General features: G+C 45.1%; 1 protein-coding gene and 1 non-coding gene across 2 annotated transcripts; both read left to right on the forward strand.

The window, feature by feature from the left end:
- Positions 1–5468: 5468 nt before the first annotated feature.
- trnag-ucc lies at positions 5469–5540 on the forward strand. Its single transcript has one exon. It is a non-coding gene; the product is annotated as a tRNA-Gly (tRNA).
- Positions 5541–7182: 1642 nt separating this feature from the next.
- polr2d (polymerase (RNA) II (DNA directed) polypeptide D) lies at positions 7183–11387 on the forward strand. The gene is made up of 4 exons (XM_034548527.1): positions 7183–7447; positions 10777–10957; positions 11032–11127; positions 11203–11387. The coding sequence occupies exons 1-4, from the start codon at positions 7378–7380 to the stop codon at positions 11279–11281; spliced, it is 426 nt and encodes a 141-aa protein (XP_034404418.1). The 5' UTR covers positions 7183–7377; the 3' UTR covers positions 11282–11387.
- Positions 11388–11813: the final 426 nt, after the last annotated feature.

Consider the following 11813-nt stretch of genomic DNA (forward strand, 5'->3'; position numbering starts at 1 on the left):
AATAGAGGCTTTGAACAAGGTCCACTTGGATTCCATGTCCCCAGCCTCCCTCGGGATTTGTGAGAAGTTCTTCCGGAGGTGGGAGTTGAAGACCTCCCGGATCCTCTGCCAGACGTTCCCAGTTCACCCTCACTACACGTTTGGGCTTGCCAGGTCTTTCTAGTCGAGTCCCCCGCCATCTGATCCAACTCAGATCAGATGATACGATTACAAAGTCGATCATTGATCTCCGGCCTAAGGTGTTCTGGTACCAGGTACACTTATGAGCCACCTTATGTTCGTTATGGACAAACTGTAGCTAGCACAGAAGTCCAACAACAAAACACCATTCGGGTTCAGATCGGGCAAGCAGTTCCTCCCAATCACGCCCCGCCAGGTTTCTCTGTCATTGCCCACGTGAGCGTTGAAGTCTCCCAGGAGTCGGCAGGCGGCGCCCTTTCCAGGACCCCTCCCACCGACTCCAAGAAGACCGGATACTCCGAAATGCTGTTCGGTGCATAAGCACAAACAACAGTCAGAGCCTTACTCCCCGCAACCCGTAGGCGCAGGGAGGCGACCCTCTCGTTCCCCGGGGAAAACTCCAACACAGCGGCGCTCAGCCGGGGGCTCGTGAGTATCCCCACTCCCGCCCGGCGCTTCTCACCTGGGGCAACTCCAGAAAAGGACAAAGTCCAACCCTTCTCCAGGAGCTTGGTTCCAGAGCCCATGCTGTGCGTGGAGGTGAGCCCAACTATATCTAGCTGGTACCGCTCCACCTCCTGCACCAGCTCCGGCTCTTTCCCCGCTAGTGAGGTGACGTTCCACGTTCCTAGAGCTAGTCTATGCCGCCAGCGATCGACCCGCCCAGGTCTCCCGCCTGGCCCGCCGCCCGGTCTACATAGCACCCGACCCCGATAATTCTCCCTGCGGGTGGTGGGTCCACAGGGTGACTGCTGCTCTATGATGTTTTTTCGGGCTGAGCCCGACCGGGCCCCATGGGCGAAAGCCCGGCCACACAGACCTTTGCCGACGAGCTCCCCTCCTGGGTCTGGCTCCGGGAGGGTGCCCCGGTTTCCCTTGTCCGGGCAAGGTAGCTTCAGTCCGTGGGCTGCTTATCATCAGGGTTTATTGAACCGCTCTTAGTCTGGGCTCTCCCCCGAGACCTGTTTGCCTTGGGAGACCCTACCAGGGGCTGATGCCCCGGACACTCAAACTCCTCCACCACGTTAAGGTGGCGATTCATAGGAGGAGGACGACTACTCTTCCATTTTAAACCGGGTTTTTAAAACAAAAAACATCTCCGTCCACACTAACAACCCTGAAAAGGGCTATCGCATGACTATCCAGGTTGATTGGTCATGCCGGTGTAAACAGGAAGTAGATTGATTACTTAGTTCCTTAGTGCTGATAAAGGACTCATCTCTGTACGGGTCTTGTTAGACCTTAGTGCTGATATATATATATGCTTCCTTTGGGCAACATTATCAGGAAACACTCCATAAACTTTCATTGCTATGCAGACGATACTCAATTATATCTATCGATCAAACCAGAGGAGACCAACCAGCTCGCTAAAATTCAAGAATGTCTTAAAGACATAAAAACATGGATGACCTGCAACTTCCTGATGTTAAACTCAGACAAAACTGAAGTTATTTTAATGGCCCTGAACACCTCAGAGATCAATTATCTGGTGATGTGGTTTCTGTAGATGGCATTTCCCTGGCATCCAACACCACTGTAAAGAATCTCTAGTTATCTTTGACCGAGACTTGTCCTTTAACTCCACGTGAAGCAAATCTCAAGGACATAACATTTCAAAAATCAGGCACATCTTGTCCCAAAAAGATACAGAAAAGCTGGTTCACTCGTTTGTTACTTCCAGACTAGATTACTGCAACTCCTTATTATCAGGCTGCTCTAATAAGTCTCTTTAGTCCCTCCAGTTGATCCAGAATGCTGCAGCTCGTGGACAAGGAGCTTGTAGTACCATATTGCCCCACTAGAGAGCTGCTCACTAAATGTGGGGCTACTCGTGGTTCCTAGAGTCCTAAAAAGTAGGATGGGAGCAAGAGCCTTCAGTTATCAAGCTCATCTTTTATGGAACCAGCTTCCACTTTCAGTCCTGGAGGCAGACACAGTCACCTCATTCAAGAATAGACTTAAGACTTTCCTCTTTAATAGTCCTTATAGTTAGGGCTGAATCAGGTTTGTAACTCTGTTCATCTGGTCACATGACATCTATTGCTTCTGTCCATCCGGGGAGAGGGATCCTCCTCTAATAATAATAATAATAATCCATTTAATTTATATAGTGCTTTTCTAGATACTCAAAGACACTTTACATTATACACCGTAGACACAGCTACGGGGAGCAATGCAGGGTTAAGTGTCTTGCTCAAGGACACATCGACTAGGGTGGGGATTGAACTGCCAACCTCTTGATTGAAAGACGGGCATGCTAACCACTGACCCATAGTCACCCCACTACTCGTCCCCTCTGTTGCTCTCCTGAAGGTTTCTTACCTTTTTTACCCTGAAAGGTTTTTTTCTATTTCTTGAGAGTTTTTCCTGATTCGATGTGAGGTCAAAGGTCAGGGATGTCGTATGTGTACAGATTGTAAAGCCCTCTGAGGCAAATTTGTAATTTGTGATATTGGGCTATACAAAATAAACTGAATAGAATTGAATGGAATGAGGACTGAGGGGACACGAGGGTCATGTTTACTGTATCGTTTGACTAATGAGTCCCGGAGGAGCTTCTTATTTCCATCTGAAAGCAACACAAGGTCGAACCCCAGATGACTCTGTGGACACTTGGACGCTCTGGAGGCTCCAACCAGCTTCTCCAAACATGCCAATTAGCTCTCACGCAATGCATGATGGGAGGACGCTCGGCTGTCCCCATGGTTACCACAGGTGACACAGCAGCATTTGGGTGAGAAGATGAACTTCATGTTGTTGATGAACAAATAATATGAAATATTATGAAATAAATAGGAAATAATAGGAAATATATATTACATTACATTACATCACATTACATTACATGTCATTTAGCTGACGCTTTTATCCAAAGTGACTTACAATAAGTGCATTAAACCATGAGTCCAAACTCAGAACAACAAGAATCAAGAAAGTACAATTTCTTCAATAAAGTTAAACTACAAAGTTCTATCAGTAAGAGACATTTAAGTGCTGCTAAAGTGCTACTACGGCTCTACCTTCCCTATTGTCCCCTCATGTCCTCGTGTCCTCTCTGTCCTTGTGTCCCCTCATGTCCTTGTGTCCTCTCTGTCCTTGTGTCCCCTCTGGCCTCGTGTCCTCTCTGTCCTTGTGTCCCCTCTGTCCTTGTGTCCTCTCTGTCCTTGTGTCCCCTCTGGCCTCGTGTCCTCTCTGTCCTTGTGTCCCCTCTGTCCTCGTGTCCTCTCTGTCCTTGTGTCCCCTCTGGCCTCGTGTCCTCTCTGTCCTTGTGTCCCCTCTGGCCTTGTGTCCTCTCTGTCCTTGTGTCCCCTCATGTCCTCGTGTCCTCTCTGTCCTTGTGTCCCCTCTGTCCTCGTGTCCTCTCTGTCCTTGTGTCCCCTCTGGCCTCGTGTCCTCTCTGTCCTTGTGTCCTCTCTGTCCTTGTGTCCCCTCTGGCCTCGTGTCCTCTCTGTCCTTGTGTCCTCTCTGTCCTTGTGTCCTCTCTGTCCTTGTGTCCCCTCTGGCCTTGTGTCCTCTCTGTCCTTGTGTCCCCTCATGTCCTCGTGTCCTCTCTGTCCTTGTGTCCCCTCTGGCCTCGTGTCCTCTCTGTCCTTGTGTCCTCTCTGTCCTTGTGTCCCCTCTGTCCTCTCTGTCCTTGTGTCCTCTCTGTCCTTGTGTCCCCTCTGGCCTCGTGTCCTCTCTGTCCTTGTGTCCTCGTGTCCTCTCTGTCCTTGTGTCCCCTCATGTCCTCTCTGTCCTTGTGTCCCCTCTGGCCTTGTGTCCTCTCTGTCCTTGTGTCCCCTCTGTCCTTGTGTCCTCTCTGTCCTTGTGTCCCCTCTGGCCTCGTGTCCTCTCTGTCCTTGTGTCCCCTCTGGCCTCGTGTCCTCTCTGTCCTTGTGTCCCCTCTGGCCTCGTGTCCTCTCTGTCCTTGTGTCCCCTCTGGCCTCGTGTCCTCTCTGTCCTTGTGTCCCCTCTGGCCTCGTGTCCTCTCTGTCCTCGTGTCCCCTCTGGCCTCGTGTCCTCTCTGTCCTTGTGTCCCCTCTGGCCTCGTGTCCTCTCTGTCCTCGTGTCCTCTCTGTCCTTGTGTCCCCTCTGGCCTCGTGTCCTCTCTGTCCTTGTGTCCCCTCTGGCCTCGTGTCCTCTCTGTCCTTGTGTCCCCTCTGGCCTCGTGTCCTCTCTGTCCTTGTGTCCCCTCTGGCCTCGTGTCCTCTCTGTCCTCGTGTCCCCTCTGGCCTCGTGTCCTCTCTGTCCTTGTGTCCCCTCTGGCCTCGTGTCCTCTCTGTCCTCGTGTCCCCTCTGTCCTTGTGTCCCCTCTGTCCTTGTGTCCCCTCTGTCCTTGTGTCCTCTCTGTCCTCGTGTCCCCTCTGTCCTTGTGTCCCCTCTGTCCTTGTGTCCCCTCTGGCCTCGTGTCCTCTCTGTCCTTGTGTCCCCTCTGTGTGTCCTCTCTGTCCTTGTGTCCTCTCTGTCCTTGTGTCCCCTCTGTGTGTCCTCTCTGTCCTCGTGTCCCCTCTGTGTGTCCTCTCTGTCCTTGTGTCCTCTCTGTCCTTGTGTCCCCTCTGGCCTCGTGTCCCCTCTGTCCTTGTGTCCTCTCTGTCCTTGTGTCCTCTCTGTCCTTGTGTCCCCTCTGGCCTTGTGTCCTCTCTGTCCTCGTGTCCCCTCTGTGTGTCCTCTCTGTCCTTGTGTCCTCTCTGTCCTTGTGTCCCCTCTGGCCTCGTGTCCTCTCTGTCCTTGTGTCCTCTCTGTCCTCGTGTCCTCTCTGTCCTTGTGTCCCCTCTGGCCTCGTGTCCTCGTGTCCCCTCTGTGTGTCCTCTCTGTCCTCGTGTCCTCTCTGTGTGTCCTCTCTGTCCTCGTGTCCTCTCTGTCCTTGTGTCCCCTCTGTGTGTCCTCTCTGTCCTTGTGTCCTCTCTGTGTGTCCTCTCTGTCCTTGTGTCCTCTCTGTGTGTCCTCTCTGTCCTCGTGTCCTCTCTGTCCTTGTGTCCCCTCTGTGTGTCCTCTCTGTCCTTGTGTCCCCTCTGTGTGTCCTCTCTGTCCTTGTGTCCCCTCTGTGTGTCCTCTCTGTCCTTGTGTCCTCTCTGTGTGTCCTCTCTGTCCTTGTGTCCTCTCTGTGTGTCCTCTCTGTCCTCGTGTCCTCTCTGTCCTTGTGTCCCCTCTGTGTGTCCTCTCTGTCCTTGTGTCCCCTCTGTGTGTCCTCTCTGTCCTCGTGTCCTCTCTGTCCTCGGTATGTCTGTTATTGTAGATGGTCTGTGTTCCACGTGTCTTCACTAAGATCTCGTGGATCTCTCTATATGTTAGCTAGCACGTCGATAGCGTTGGTGGTATAGTGGTGAGCATAGCTGCCTTCCAAGCAGTTGACCCGGGTTCGATTCCCGGCCAACGCAGAGTTTTTCCATCTGAGGAATATTTTATTTATCTTCCATCCACTATATTATGTATTGTTGTGATAAACTTGCGATATTTATATCTAGTGAGCAACATCTTGACATTCAACATAGTTGCGTACCGTGCTGCGAACAGATCGGGTCCGGTCTACATCCAGGACATGGTCTAACCTCACACCCAGGACATGGTCTAACCTCACACCCAGGACATGGTCTAACCTCACATCCAGGACATGGTCTAACCTCACACCCAGGACATGGTCTAACCTCACACCCAGGACATGGTCTAACCTCACACCCAGGACATGGTCTAACCTCACACCCAGGACATGGTCTAACCTCACATCCAGGACATGGTCTAACCTCACACCAGGACATGGTCTAACCTCACACCCAGGACATGGTCTAACCTCACATCCAGGACATGGTCTAACCTCACACCCAGGACATGGTCTAACCTCACATCCAGGACATGGTCTAACCTCACACCAGGACATGGTCTAACCTCACATCCAGGACATGGTCTAACCTCACACCAGGACATGGTCTAACCTCACACCCAGGACATGGTCTAACCTCACACCAGGACATGGTCTAACCTCACATCCAGGACATGGTCTAACCTCACACCAGGACATGGTCTAACCTCACACCCAGGACATGGTCTAACCTCACACCCAGGACATGGTCTAACCTCACACCAGGACATGGTCTAACCTCCACCAATCAGCTTGTAGCTCCGTCACTTCGAGCTAAACACTCAAAGTCCCGACTGTTTGCTGTGCTGGCTCCTCATTGGTGGAACGAGCTCCCCATTGACATCAGGACAGGAAGTCTCTACAGACTAAAAACACATCTTAGTGACTACACCTTGAATAGGGAAGGTAGAGCCGTAGTAGCACTTTAGTAGCACTTAAATGTCTCTTACTGATAGAACTTTGTAGTTTAACACTTTAGTAGCACTTAAATGTCTCTTACTGATAGCACTTTGTAGTTTAGCACTTTAGTAGCACTTAAATGTCTCTTACTGATAGTACTTTGTAGTTTAACGTTATTGACTAAATTGTACTTTCTTGATTCTTGTTGTTCTGAGTTTGGACTCACGGTTTAATGCACTTATTGTAAGTCACTTTGGATAAAAGCGTCAGCTAAATGACATGTAATGTAATATAATGTAATGTAAATCTGGATGTTCAAAGCCTGTAAAACAAACTCTGTTTTTGTGAGTAAAACTAAACTTAGATTAGATTTATTATTATATATAATCCTCTAGTTATGGACTTTTAGTCGCTGTGATAGACTTGAAGTGTCCTCAATAAAACACCACATGTAACACAAAAGTATTGAAGTATATATTACTAGCAACATGTAAATATAGTATTAAATCTAATGTTCATACTTTAACAAAGTTAACATTAAAATGTTGTGCAGTGAAAAGTACAATAATGTAGTGAGAAGTACATCAATAGTATTCTGTCTTCATTGCGGGTATATCACCAGGTATATTTCCATGTGTATACTGTGTGTAACAGTATTTATAGACTAGTATTACCATGAAGTACAACATGAGGTGGAGTAACATGTAATGGCCACCAGAGGGCACTGTGGGCTGCTGCTTATATTTTGATGGAGGACAACTTCGGAGCGGATGTGCTTGGTTTCAGGACCGGAAGTGTTTGTGTGAGGCTGCAGCGTGAAAAACGCCGAGTTGAAACCGGGTCCGGGTTCATCTGATCCACATTGTCCCCCTCGGTAACCGGAGACTGAGTTCCTGCTCCGGTACCGGCAGCTGCTGCTCGAGAGAAGACGGTCCGCCGTTAGCCGGTGGAGTGACGTCATGGCGGCGGGAAGCGCGGCGGCGGTTGGTGACGTAGAAGAAGACGCGTCACAGCTCCTGTTTCCTAAAGGTATTAAAATATATAAATATATATATATATAAACACTGGTATTAGTACCTTTACTGTAGTATTAAAACACTGATATTAGTACCTTTACTGTAGTATTAAAACACTGTGGTACTAGGACCTTTACTGTAGTATTAAAACACTGTGGTACTAGTACCTTTACTGTAGTATTAACACACTGTGGTACTAGTACCTTTACTGTAGTATTAAAACACTGATATTAGTACCTTTACTGTAGTATTAACACACTGTGGTACTAGTACCTTTACTGTAGTATTAAAACACTGATATTAGTACCTTTACTGTAGTATTAACACACTGTGGTACTAGTACCTTTACTGTAGTATTAACACACTGATATTAGTACCTTTACTGTAGTATTAAAACACTGTGGTACTAGTACCTTTACTGTAGTATTAAAACACTGTGGTACTAGTACCTTTACTGTAGTATTAAAACACTGATATTAGTACCTTTACTGTAGTATTAACACACTGTGGTACTAGTACCTTTACTGTAGTATTAAAACACTGATATTAGTACCTTTACTGTAGTACTAGTACCTTTACTGTAGTAGAAGTACCTTTACTGTAGTATTAACACACTGTGGTACTAGTACCTTTACTGTAGTATTAACACACTGATATTAGTACCTTTACTGTAGTATTAAAACACTGATATTAGTACCTTTACTGTAGTATTAACACACTGTGGTACTAGTACCTTTACTGTAGTATTAACACACTGTGGTACTAGTACCTTTACTGTAGTATTAAAACACTGATATTAGTACCTTTACTGTAGTATTAACACACTGTGGTACTAGTACCTTTACTGTAGTATTAAAACACTGATATTAGTACCTTTACTGTAGTATTAAAACACTGTGGTACTAGTACCTTTACTGTAGTATTAAAACACTGTGGTACTAGTACCTTTACTGTAGTATTAACACACTGTGGTACTAGTACCTTTACTGTAGTATTAAAACACTGTGGTACTAGTACCTTTACTGTAGTATTAACACACTGTGGTACTAGTACCTTTACTGTAGTATTAACACACTGTGGTACTAGTACCTTTACTGTAGTATTAAAACACTGTGGTACTAGTACCTTTACTGTAGTATTAAAACACTGATATTAGTACCTTTACTGTAGTATTAACACACTGTAGTACTAGTACCTTTACTGTAGTATTAAAACACTGATATTAGTACCTTTACTGTAGTATTAAAACACTGATATTAGTACCTTTACTGTAGTATTAAAACACTGATATTAGTACCTTTACTGTAGTATTAACACACTGTAGTACTAGTACCTTTACTGTAGTATTAAAACACTGATATTAGTACCTTTACTGTAGTATTAAAACACTGTGGTACTAGTACCTTTACTGTAGTATTAAAACACTGTGGTACTAGTACCTTTACTGTAGTATTAAAACACTGATATTAGTACCTTTACTGTAGTATTAACACACTGTAGTACTAGTACCTTTACTGTAGTATTAAAACACTGTGGTACTAGTACCTTTTACTGTAGTATTAAAACACTGATATTAGTACCTTTACTGTAGTATTAAAACACTGATATTAGTACCTTTACTGTAGTATTAACACACTGTAGTACTAGTACCTTTACTGTAGTATTAAAACACTGTGGTACTAGTACCTTTACTGTAGTATTAAAACACTGTGGTACTAGTACCTTTACTGTAGTATTAACACACTGTGGTACTAGTACCTTTACTGTAGTATTAAAACACTGATATTAGTACCTTTACTGTAGTATTAAAACACTGTGGTACTAGTACCTTTACTGTAGTATTAAAACACTGTGGTACTAGTACCTTTACTGTAGTATTAAAACACTGTGGTACTAGTACCTTTACTGTAGTATTAAAACACTGATATTAGTACCTTTACTGTAGTATTAACACACTGTAGTACTAGTACCTTTACTGTAGTATTAACACACTGTAGTACTAGTACCTTTACTGTAGTATTAAAACACTGTGGTACTAGTACCTTTACTGTAGTATTAAAACACTGATATTAGTACCTTTACTGTAGTATTAAAACACTGTGGTACTAGTACCTTTACTGTAGTATTAAAACACTGTGGTACTAGTACCTTTACTGTAGTATTAAAACACTGATATTAGTACCTTTACTGTAGTATTAACACACTGTGGTACTAGTACCTTTACTGTAGTATTAAAACACTGATATTAGTACCTTTTACTGTAGTATTAAAACACTGATATTAGTACCTTTACTGTAGTATTAAAACACTGTGGTACTAGGACCTTTACTGTAGTATTAAAACACTGTGGTACTAGTACCTTTACTGTAGTATTAAAACACTGATATTAGTACCTTTACTGTAGTATTAACACACTGTAGTACTAGTACCTTTACTGTAGTATTAAAACACTGTGGTACTAGTACCTTTACTGTAGTATTAAAACACTGTGGTACTAGTACCTTTACTGTAGTATTAACACACTGTGGTACTAGTACCTTTACTGTAGTATTAAAACACTGATATTAGTACCTTTACTGTAGTATTAAAACACTGTGGTACTAGTACCTTTACTGTAGTATTAAAACACTGTGGTACTAGTACCTTTACTGTAGTATTAAAACACTGTGGTACTAGTACCTTTACTGTAGTATTAAAACACTGATATTAGTACCTTTACTGTAGTATTAACACACTGTAGTACTAGTACCTTTACTGTAGTATTAACACACTGTAGTACTAGTACCTTTACTGTAGTATTAAAACACTGTGGTACTAGTACCTTTACTGTAGTATTAAAACACTGATATTAGTACCTTTACTGTAGTATTAAAACACTGTGGTACTAGTACCTTTACTGTAGTATTAAAACACTGTGGTACTAGTACCTTTACTGTAGTATTAAAACACTGATATTAGTACCTTTACTGTAGTATTAACACACTGTGGTACTAGTACCTTTACTGTAGTATTAAAACACTGATATTAGTACCTTTTACTGTAGTATTAAAACACTGATATTAGTACCTTTACTGTAGTATTAAAACACTGTGGTACTAGGACCTTTACTGTAGTATTAAAACACTGTGGTACTAGTACCTTTACTGTAGTATTAAAACACTGTGGTACTAGTACCTTTACTGTAGTATTAACACACTGTGGTACTAGTACCTTTACTGTAGTATTAACACACTGTGGTACTAGGACCTTTACTGTAGTATTAACACACCTATTAGTCAGACCTCCAGTGTTTAAACGAGTGAAACTACAAACATGGCCGCCGCCGCGCTCTGATTGGCCTAGAGTTCGAGAGCTCGGAGACGCTGCTGAACTCCGAGGTGCACATGCTGCTGGAGCACCGCAAGCAGCAGAACGAGAGCGCCGAGGACGAGCAGGAGCTGTCCGAGGTCTTCATGAAGACCCTCAACTACACCGCCAGGTTCAGCCGCTTCAAGAACCGGGAGACCATCACTGCCGTGCGCAGGTGAGGACCCGGATCGAACCCCCGAGGCTCCCGTGATCCGACCCGGATCTAATCCGGACCCCCCTCTGTTTCAGTCTCCTGCTGCAGAAGAAGCTCCATAAGTTCGAGTTGGCCAGTTTAGCCAATCTGTGTCCCGAAGCTGCAGAGGAGGCCAAAGCCCTGATCCCCAGGTGAGTCTGACCCGCATCGCAACAGACCGGGACCGGACCGGGATCAATAAACCTGTTTCCTTCCTGTGTTTTCAGTCTGGAGGGTCGGTTTGAAGACGAGGAGCTGCAGCAGATCCTGGATGACATCCAGACCAAGAGAAGCTTCCAGTACTGAGACCAGGTCCAGCCCCACCACCCTTTTTTTTATTATCAGGACTGAACTGATGGATGCTGATTATGTGATCCGATGACATCACAATAAACTTTACTTTGTCTTTTTACTGAGGTGGTCTGTTGGTTTTAAAGGGTCCTTCTGGTTCTGGTCTTCAGAACCACTATCTCTTTAACCTTAAGGTCTGAGCCACAGACAGGAAGTGAGACATGAAGAGAGTGGAAGTGAGACATGGTAAGACGAGAAGTGAGACATGGTATGACGAGAAGTGAGACATGGTAAGACGAGAAGTGAGACATGGTGAGACTTGACGAGAAGTGAGACATGGTGAGACTTGACGAGACAGGAAGTGAGACATGAAGACGGGAAGTGAGACTTGACGAGACAGGAAGTGAGACATGAAGACGGGAAGTGAGACATGGTAAGACGAGAAGTGAGACTTGACGAGACAGGAAGTGAGACATTGTAAGACGAGAAGTGAGACTTGACGAGACAGGAAGTGAGACATGGTAAGACGAGAAGTGAGACTTGACGA

This window comes from Cyclopterus lumpus, chromosome 13, assembly GCF_009769545.1.
Source record: "Cyclopterus lumpus isolate fCycLum1 chromosome 13, fCycLum1.pri, whole genome shotgun sequence".
In the NCBI taxonomy this organism is placed as follows: Eukaryota; Metazoa; Chordata; class Actinopteri; order Perciformes; family Cyclopteridae; genus Cyclopterus; species Cyclopterus lumpus.

Excerpts from the sequence above, each read along its gene's own strand:
- polr2d (XM_034548527.1), top strand. The coding sequence starts at position 7,378 with ATGGCGGCGGGAAGCGCGGCGGCGGTTGGTGACGTAGAAGAAGACGCG. Across the intron at positions 10,958-11,031 it reads ACCATCACTGCCGTGCGCAG|TCTCCTGCTGCAGAAGAAGC; the intron begins GTGAGGACCCGG and ends CCTCTGTTTCAG. Across the intron at positions 11,128-11,202 it reads GCCAAAGCCCTGATCCCCAG|TCTGGAGGGTCGGTTTGAAG; the intron begins GTGAGTCTGACC and ends CTGTGTTTTCAG.